This window comes from Podarcis cretensis (genome assembly GCF_951804945.1).
Source record: "Podarcis cretensis genome assembly, chromosome: 13".
Classification (NCBI taxonomy): domain Eukaryota; kingdom Metazoa; phylum Chordata; class Lepidosauria; order Squamata; family Lacertidae; genus Podarcis; species Podarcis cretensis.
In genome coordinates, this window is record NC_137182.1 from 11,588,361 (window position 1) to 11,597,887 (window position 9,527).

Sequence of the window (9,527 nt, forward strand, 5' to 3'; positions counted from 1 at the left end):
GGCCATCTTAAGGGGGGAACTGAGCGGCGGTGCCGCTCCCGCCATCTTTGGCGAGGGCGGGCGCGGGCTCAGGGCGGCTTTGGACACGCGTGTGCGCGCGCGTGTGTATGAGGGTGCGTGTCTGGGGACGGTTGATTTCGGAGGAGCAGCTGTGTGGTGTTGCGGGGGGGAAACCTATTCCTGAGAAACGAAATAGGAGAGATTATGTATATAATTACATTAGTACAGTACTATATTATTATTATTATTATTATTATTATTATTATTATTATTGCTATTATTTATTATTGCATTTATATGCCACCTTTATCTTCCTAGGAAGCTCAAGGTGGCGTACATGGTTCTCCCCGTTTCATCCTCACAACAACCTTGAGAAGGAGGAGAAAAGGGGGATTATTGGCTTTTTTTAAAAAAATTATTACTATATATAGTTTGTGTGTGTGTGTGTGTGTGTGTGTAGATATATATATATATATATATATATATATATATATATGCATAGTGAATTTTATGTTGCAAACCACCCTGAGACTTCCGGGTATGGGGCAGTATACACATTTAAGGAACAATAACATAATATTTATGTTATTTAATTTATTTATTTAATTTAAATTTAAGGAATAGTAACATAATAGATTAGGCTAAGAGATGGTGACATGGGCATAGCCAGGGTTTTTGTTAGGGGTGGGGCATGAGGGGGCAGAACCTCAGATTTTTATTGATGGGGGTGACAGCTGCCCCTCTGTCCCCCCCTTGGCTGCACCCATGGATGGTGACTGGCCCAAGGTCACCCAGTGAGTGTGGATTCGAACCCTTGTCTCCCAGGCCATAGTCCAACACTAACGCCTACGCCACATTGGGTCTCTGGAGATGGCAGCTGGGCAGCACGTGGTGGCAACCCCAACCCCCCCAGTCCTATATCTAGGCGTGCCCGCCGGCCTTTGGGGTGGTGGCTCAGTGGACGTGTGTCAGTAGGATTAAAACAGATCCTCTAGAATTGGCTTTTTTTTTACGTAAGCCACCTCTCTCACACACACACTTGCACACCATCTGGTTCATTGATTTTGTTGATTTTGTTAGGCGCTGTGGGTTAAAGCCTCAGCGCCTAGGACTTGCCGATCGAAAGGTCGGCGGTTCGAATCCCTGCGGCGGGGTGCACTCCCGCTGCTCGGTCCCAGCGCCTGCCAACCTAGCAGTTCGAAAGCACCTCCGGGTGCAAGTAGATAAATAGGGACCGCTTACCAGCGGGAAGGTAAACGGCGTTTCCGTGTGCAGCTCTGGCTCGCCAGAGCAGCGATGTCACGCTGGCCACGTGACCCGGAAGTGTCTCCGGACAGCGCTGGCCCCTGGCCTCTTAAGTGAGATGGGCGCACAACCCCAGAGTCTGTCAAGACTGGCCCGTACGGGCAGGGGTACCTTTACCTTTACCTTTTTTTGCCTTGCCTGGGGCAACCCAAAGCCTGTTTTGCAAACAAAACAGACCCAAAAATGAAACAAAACCCTGCACATAGATACATTAAAACCATGAGGAAAACAAAATACATTACAAATGTCCCAATGTAAGTGGTCACAGGTAGTTTAAGGCCTGATTATAGAGGAATGTTTTCGCTTAGTGCCTAAATGCAATGCTTTTTTCAGAGGGTGAGATGCAAGGGGATGCATACCCCTAAACATTTTGTGAATCTTTGTACTTTTGTCCAGTTACTGTATTTATTTTCCCCGATATGAACTATAAAATGGTGATTTTCTTGAGTCAAAATGAGAGTATTTTTTCTTTTTAAAGAAAAAAATCACTGCCTAAAAGTACGGTATATAATGGTGGCCGCAAGCGAGCTTCCCTGGAGAGAGTATTCCACAAATTGGGGAGCCACCGCAAAAAGGCCCCGTTCTCATGCTGCCACCCTCCGGATTTTGGTTGGAGGGGTGGGCCATTAACCTGTTCAAGCAGGATATTCCTATGTTTGTGTCTTGGACCATGAGAGTGCTAGAAAGCAGTTTTTTTATGGTTCAGTCAACAGAAACATGTATTTTATGGCTAGGTGGTGGTGAAACTCCCAGATCATTCCCTTTCACCTCTTAGTTGCTTCACTTTCTGCTCTGCTACTCGGGTGCAGATCTGAGCGCTGAAAATCACATAGAGCTGAAAGAGGAAGTGGGGGAAAGGCACTTCTCTTCCAACTTCTTCCTTCAACTTTCCAGAGGAGAAACGGTACCCACCAAAGTCAGCACCTGATGAAGGGAAACTGTGATGGGTGGGTCAGAGGTTTTGTGGGCATCAGGGGGAAGGCCTTCTGCGTGCCATTGTGCCCATAGGCACCACATTGGCAAACTTCAGCCAACATGCATATAGCATTGGGTCCCACTGAGCAGTGGGCCTTAAGATCTGAGTAAATATGCATAGGATTGTGTTTTAGTGTGGAAGGCAATTCTAGATTTCCTCTTGCAACATGGAGTTCCAGAACCCTTCATTTCGAGAGAGGCAATAAAAAGGCATGGGCAGAGAAGGGAGAGGGGAAAGACAACAATTCTAGAGAAAGTAAGGAAATTATACAAATTAAAATGGTGGGTGTTGAACTGCTCCTTCCTCCTTGGCAGAACTCTTCCAATGGGCTCACCCACAAAGGTGGCGTCCAGGTACCATTCTTCGGAGCCTGTCTTTGGAGCAGTGGCCGGCGGAGTTATCCAAGATGCTTTACTCCACATGGCCAGGGAGAATGAGCAGTACCTGAGCGAGCTGTGCGAAGAGGCAGGTTGCTTTAAAGAGACACAGATCGTGGGTGAGAACTGAGCTTGGCAAATTCAGTAGGCTGACATGCCAAAAGAACCTGCGGTTATGATTCTGTGGATCCCCCACCTCTCACCCTTTATTTATTTTTTTGACAGAATTTGTGTTTCTTCTGTCCGAAAAATGGAGCCTGACTGAATCAGCAAGATACCAAGCCATAGAAATATTTGAAAGGTATTGATTTGTTCTGCCCACCTTGAGAGAAGATAACATTTTACATATTCTTCACCTTTGAGGTGTAGCTTTCGGACAACCATGTTATCATCTCCGAGTGATGACTAGACCTTTACATGCTCCCCTTATATATATATATTTTATAAAATCCTTTTAAGAATGGCTACCACAGGTATTAATTTAGAGCAGGAGTGAGGAGCCGAAGGCCCAGGCTGTACAGACTCTGCCTGCAAATGGTAATGTAAGAAACACCTTCCATTAGTCATAAATGCAAGAGTTTAAGGGGAAGGCAATTGCAAGATGTCACAACCTTCTTCCTCGGTGTGCTGCTGGCTAGTCACATCAGGCCCACCAAGCATTTGCAGTTTTCTTTTCTGCTCGAAGTGACTGCCAAGGGGCCCATCCTGGCTGGCAAACACTTTCTGTTTAGGTACGCAGTAGCAGAAAGAAGCTGGAGGGATCTGGAATCCCAAGGACGCGTTTGTGGAGCAATTCACCGCTCCTGGGACAGTAGAGCAAGCGTAGAGGGCTTTTCACACTGTTTCACACATAGTCCGTCACTGCCAGGTATCTGCAGCAAGCAAGCACCTTGCAATTTCCCTTTCAGGACTCAAGCTGCTTTAACTCCCTGACACAGATCTAAGCAAGCACCTTTGATTCTAGGGTGTTGTAGAGAGCAAGGTTTACAGGTACTGCCAGCCTTGCTTCATTTTCCTTTTAACCAGATTTTTTATCCTTGTACTTTCCTAGGTTCATGCTTACACTCATTAAAGAGGCTTCTCATCTCACGAGAGCAAAGGATGAAGACAGCAAGTGGGCCTCAGTGAAACAGCAGATTGAGAGCACATATGTGCTGCGTCTGGTCTCTTGCATCCAGCTTGCCAGCAAGCTCTCCTTCCATTATAGTGTAAGAAGATTCAGGAAGTGCCCTTACATATTTTGACATAATCTTTGCTCTCTTTATGCACCATCCCAGAGCAATTCTGTGGGAGGGAATGTTAAGACAGTATTTTTTTTTTAGAGCAATGTTACAGTAATGCCTGCCCAATAAATGAAAATGGGAGTTATTGGTTGCAAAGCCAGATGTACTCTGCAAGTAAAGGTAAAGGTAAAGGGACCCCTGACCATTAGGTCCAGTCGTGACCGACTCTGGGGTTGCGTGCTCATCTCGCTTTATTGGCCGAGGGAGCCGGCGTACAGCTTCCGGGTCATGTGGCCAGCATGACTAAGCCGCTTCTCTCGAACCAGAGCAGCGCACGGAAATGCCGTTTACCTTCCCGCCGGAGCGGTACCTATTTATCTACTTGCAGTTTGACGTGCTTTCGAACTGCTAGGTTGGCAGTAGCAGGGACCGAGCAACGGGAGCTCACCCCGTCACGGGGATTCGAACTGCTGACCTTCTGATCGGCAAGTCCTAGGCTCTGTGGTTTAACCCACGGCGCCACGCGCGTCTGCAAGTAGCTATATTAAAAATGGCTAATAGCTATATAGCATCATGAGGCTTTCACAATTATCAACTTGTAGCTGAAGGGGGCGGGACACCTTTTATATTATTAGAAAAAACTATGAACAGAGTTTGGGGAAGGTTTTCTTTACATGTTTATAGAGATTTGCATGTATTTTTAAAATACGGGGTCTTGTTTTAAGAACTGCTACCAAAGTTCTGCTCATAGAACAAGCTCTCCTGCCTCCCCCGCCCTTCTGCAGCTCCCTTTGCAGCCCCCATAGCATGAAATGTCATTTTAATGCAAAGTGTGTGTTGCAATAAATAGACAACAGAACTCCTTTAGCACCCGGTCGTGGTAGACAGATGTAAAGTTGGCATTTTGAGAGTAATGGTCACATTTCTGTCTTCGTACAGATAGTGAATAACAACGTGGTTCTGAGGTTTCTGAAGTCTTTGGGCTTCTCCTATACCACAGAAGAACTACTGGAATCTGAACTGGCCATTTTGAAGGCTCTGCATTTCCAAATCAATTTTCCAGCCCCTTTTGCTTATGTTGAAATGCTGCTGGAGGTTTTAGGTAAGGGTCAAGAACAAGACATAACATTGGGCAAGCTTTAGCTAAGGAGGTAAAAATAAGTCACAGCCCCCACTCGTCTTCTTTGAGCAGCAAGCAGCTCTAGGGAACCCTTAACAGGGCATTTTTTTCTGGTGTACAGAGCAGTGGAAGAATAAGGGTATGTCTCGAAATCTATTCGCTTAAGCTTCTTCTGGCATATTGGGCTCCTTGTTTCAGGAAAATGAATACTTGGATCAACTTGCAGTGTTCCCATTCTGCAGCAAGTCCCGTTCTGAACAGCTCCACTTTAAAGGAGATGCTGTTAATCAGAAGAAGGGGGAAAGACAATTTTTTTGCTGCAACAGAATAACTGTATCTTTTGAATTTGTTGCTAGATCTAGCCTGAACACACATTCAGTTTGTTCCCCTTGTAAGCTATTCCAGAGAGAGCAGTACCTTTTTGGCTTTAGGTTTTTGGGGAAAGTCTACAAAAATTAAGGCGCTGAAACCGAGGCAACAAATCCTATAATAGTTTGGCCACATAAGGAAGAAGGGTGTGGTGAACTACTAGAAGGCATCTCCCGTAGGTCCACGCATCTACCCTAAATTGTCCAAAGGGGTAGTCAAGACATAGGTTTGTAGATTCTGGTTCCAGACAGAAACCTAACTGCAGCTTCTGCTGCCTTCTGTTATTCCTCATGATTAGGGTACAATGGCTACATGCTGCCCACAAAACAGCTGCTTGAAATGTGCAGACATTTGCTGGCTTTAACGTACCTCTTGCGGAGCAGCGTTTATGACACCTTGCTGAAGACTTCGATTAAAAACTCCTCTCCGAATGAGCTCCAGCTGTAAGTTCTGGGAAGTGACAAGCTAGAAATGAATTCATTCTGGTAAGGGGGGAGCTTTTGTTGGGGGGGGGGCAGAACCTCAGATTTTTATTGATGGGGGGGACAGCTGCCCCCCTTGGCTACACCAATGGCTGGTGACTGGCCCAAGGCACTTCCAGACTCCACTGTGTCTGTTGAAGCAGCACAAAGAGCAGAGAGCACTTTAGAGACCAAGAAAGTCTGAGTCACTTTTCCAAGCAGCACACCTTAACAGAGGCCTGTTTGTAAGCAATGCACATGGGATGGAGCCTGACTTCACAAAATTTGGCAACAGCACAGCATGCACAGCTCTCGATGTCTATTGTAAGGTATCCTTTAAATACAGTGTGGGAATTAGCAGGGCTGGGAAGGCTGGTATTTTCTAACCCAGGCTAAAAATGTCCTATTTGGATATGTTGCTGAAAGGAGACATAGTTCAGCTATAGACAGTGGATGAGCAATGTTCTATTCTTACAGCTCCAGAAGTAGAAAAAAAACCTTGTGAAAGTGCCACACACACACACACACGAAGGTTAAAGGGAAACACAGAACACTACTCGGTACAACTGTGGCTTAAAAAAAAGGAAAAAATCTGCATCACCATTAATACAATAAATTGATACAATAAAAAGTATCAATGTGGTTGAAATGGACCATCAGGCAATAGCAGCTAGAGCCCTAGCATTACACAAGTCCCTTAGGATGACTGGAGAATTGTATCATATTTTTTTACAGAAACCTTTCAAAAGAGTTATTCCAGAGCAAGTTTCAAACTACTTCATACAAGGAATTAGTCTGAAAACGGCATGTGATGGTCCTCTGTTGCAAGATACACTGCAGTCTGGGTCTTTTATTGTCTCCCTTTATATAAAAAAAGCTGCATTTTTAGGGCCTTTTCTACCTAATTGGTTCTAAAAATGTCTCGTTGGATATAAGTGTTTTTCCTCAACAGAAACACTTTTGTTGCAAGGATAATGCATTTTCATAGCACCTGTAACACATTACATTGCGGCCGAGAAAATACACCCACTCTGCTGGTGTGGTTTATGGGATGTGGCTGCATAAGTGTTGTGGGCATATACTGAATATTGCCTAGGACAGAGGTTTTCAACCTTTCTGAATCCACAGCTCCCTTGGCCAACTACATTCTTTCTGCGGCACCCCTGTGGGGCTCAGGAGCCCAGTTATGTCACTCCTTGCCTGCAGAGCTGCCACCCTCTCACCCTTTTTCGAACACCCTCCCTTGTGGAGTGTTCCCTTAGCCTCCTCTCCTCAGGAGTCCTCTGGGCAGCCCCTGGGCTGCTGCCCATGGTCTCTGAGCTGCCCCAAAGGGAGGTGCCTCCTCACACTGCCCCACAGGGGCCTGGGACTTTTCTGCCCATTCCCAATAGCAAGGGCTGGCAGACTATAGCTGGCTGGGCTCCCTCACCCATTTGCTTGCTTACTCCGAGACCGCCTCAGCTCCTGGCACCCAGCACCCCTTGACCAGCCCCAGAGGCACCATTCACCTGTGGATCTTGTAGCCAGGGCTGCTGCAAGAAACAACTGTGCAAGCCTTTTGGAAGCAGAGATGTGAGAGGGCATCAGAAGAGGGAGAGAAGGAAATGAGGACAGAGGCTAGTGTTGCCCATGGCACCCTTCACCATCATTCAAGGCACCCCAGGGTGCCACAGCACACTGGTTGAAAACCACTGACCTAGGACATAAACGATACATCCTTCTCCTATACCGTTCCGTGACCTTTTGAAAAACTCCGTTTTAGACTTCTATAAGCACATCCCTGCTATAATACTCAAGCAAAAGACAACTCGTGTACTCAGTTAACAAAAGAAATGTATGAAAAGCAATAGAAATTTGCCCTTTCTCTTCCCCCTGCCCCGCCTCCCCCGGCCCTGCAGCATTGCCTATAATGTCCTGATCTATTTACTTCTTAAAATCTAAAAAGAGATTCTCTCCCCCTCCTCCAACACTGGTGCACTTATCTCCAGTGGCAGAGTGTCTGAACTTTTATATTTTTATAGAAAGGAATGAAAACACCAAAGAGGTTTACTGTTCTCCCATTATGTGCAGACAGGATGTGGTAATATTGCCACTGGCTCAGTCACATGCAAGGATACCATAAAGTGACTTCTTTGTGTGTGTTTTTAGCTTGTGGATAGCCACACATTCTCCTTTTTAGATGGCGGTAGCTCCCCCCCAAGGGACACGGGTGGCGCTGTGGGCTAAACCACAGAGCCTAGGACTTGCCAATCAGAAGGTTGGCAGTTCGAATCCCCACAACGGGGTGAGCTCCCGTTGCTCGGTCCCTGTTCCTGCCAACCTAGCAGTTCAAAAGCCCGTCAAAGTGCAAGAAGATAAATAGGTACCGCTCCGGCAGGAAGGTAAACGGCGTTTCCATGCGCTGCTCTGGTTCGCCAGAAGTGGCTTAGTCATACTGGCCACATGACCCAGAAGCTGTTTGCAGACAAACGCTGGCTCCCTCAGCCAATAAAGCGAGATGAGTGCCACAACCCCAGAGTCGGTCACAACTGGACCTAATGGTCAGGGGTCCCTTTACTAGCTCCCGCCCACCTAAAAAAAATCTTCTGGTGCCATGTTTCTTTGTAAGGAAATAACTCCTCCTTTTAGACTTGGGTGTGGAATTCTGACAATTCCCAATAACCTAGAACAGGGTGATCTAACCTTTCATACCAAGTGGGCCACAAGAGTGCTTTGACAGGGAACCCATGGGCCACACACTGCCTTGTCACACGGGGTAGGAGAGCGAGTCCAAAATTTTATGCTCCTCACCAGCCCTCCCAAAGCCGGGCGAGATGCTGGGTTTGGGGAAGGAGGCAGGAGGACTCTAGGACTCTTGTCAAGAGCCCTCACACCTCCTTCCCAAAGCCCAGTGCCTCTGCGGGGAGGGGCGTCAAATGTTACCGAGGGCCGCCAAAAAAAAGGTCTCAGGCTGGGTCTGGTGGAGTGGCAGTAGAACGAAGCTTCTCCAGCCCGATGAGTCTTCCTGCGATTAGTGGTGTGCAATGCCACACCTTGTCTTACTTTGTTGCTTCAACTGGACAGGGCGAAGTTTCTGCCAGTAAAAGAAGATCTCATGCTATTGGCTGTCGGAGTCATTGGGGCAAGCACTTTCCTCTTGAATCCCGAGGGCTTGAATCAGGTACTTACACTTTTGTGGCTTAGCCACAAAACTGCCATGGGGTTACAAGGTGTGGGAACCCAGGGGCGATGGAGTGGATTCCACTCTTTTCCATACACCCCCGACCCTTGCCACCTTCCTTGCCAGGTATCCATGCGCTGTCCTAACCTCTCGCCCTATTTCTTTTGAAAGGTTACGGAATACCTCAGCGACACCACAGGCATCGGTCGGCAAGACATTATTGAGGCAGTCTACGCAATTCTGAAGCACAGCGTGGGCGACGACTAGTTTCTGCCACCTTCACCCCCTGCCCTCCAAACAGCATGCTGCCACACTTCATTTGGGGCTCTCAAAGAGATGGTTGTGCTCCAAAGAAACAAGGCAACCAGTTATATTTAAATGTTAATGGTTACCTCAGAGGCTTTTGTCCTGTTACCGTAACCTTTTGAGAAGGCCTGGGGCGGGCACTTAAAGAGGACACTTAAAAGGGGCCTTAGGCCTACAACCATTGATGCCTTGCACAGTTACAAGACTGGTGAAGAAGCATGGTTCCTGAG

General features: G+C 47.0%; 1 protein-coding gene across 4 annotated transcripts; it reads left to right on the plus strand.

Moving 5' to 3' along the window:
- Positions 1 to 21: 21 nt before the first annotated feature.
- CNTD1 (cyclin N-terminal domain containing 1) lies at positions 22 to 9,489 on the plus strand. Of its 4 annotated transcripts, none has more exons than XM_079949975.1 (8): positions 22 to 113; positions 2,596 to 2,777; positions 2,884 to 2,959; positions 3,710 to 3,866; positions 4,821 to 4,983; positions 5,669 to 5,813; positions 8,895 to 8,991; positions 9,163 to 9,489. In XM_079949975.1, the coding sequence occupies exons 2-8, from the start codon at positions 2,606 to 2,608 to the stop codon at positions 9,256 to 9,258; spliced, it is 906 nt and encodes a 301-aa protein (XP_079806101.1). In that variant the 5' UTR covers positions 22 to 113; positions 2,596 to 2,605; the 3' UTR covers positions 9,259 to 9,489. The 4 variants fall into 4 exon arrangements, with proteins under 4 accessions (XP_079806101.1, XP_079806100.1, XP_079806103.1 ...); XM_079949974.1 differs by having other exon boundaries at positions 54 to 206; XM_079949977.1 differs by having other exon boundaries at positions 59 to 103.
- Positions 9,490 to 9,527: the final 38 nt, after the last annotated feature.

Excerpts from the sequence above, each read along its gene's own strand:
- CNTD1 (XM_079949975.1), top strand. The coding sequence starts at position 2,606 with ATGGGCTCACCCACAAAGGTGGCGTCCAGGTACCATTCTTCGGAGCCT. Across the intron at positions 4,984-5,668 it reads AATGCTGCTGGAGGTTTTAG|GGTACAATGGCTACATGCTG; the intron begins GTAAGGGTCAAG and ends CCTCATGATTAG. Across the intron at positions 8,992-9,162 it reads ATCCCGAGGGCTTGAATCAG|GTTACGGAATACCTCAGCGA; the intron begins GTACTTACACTT and ends TTCTTTTGAAAG.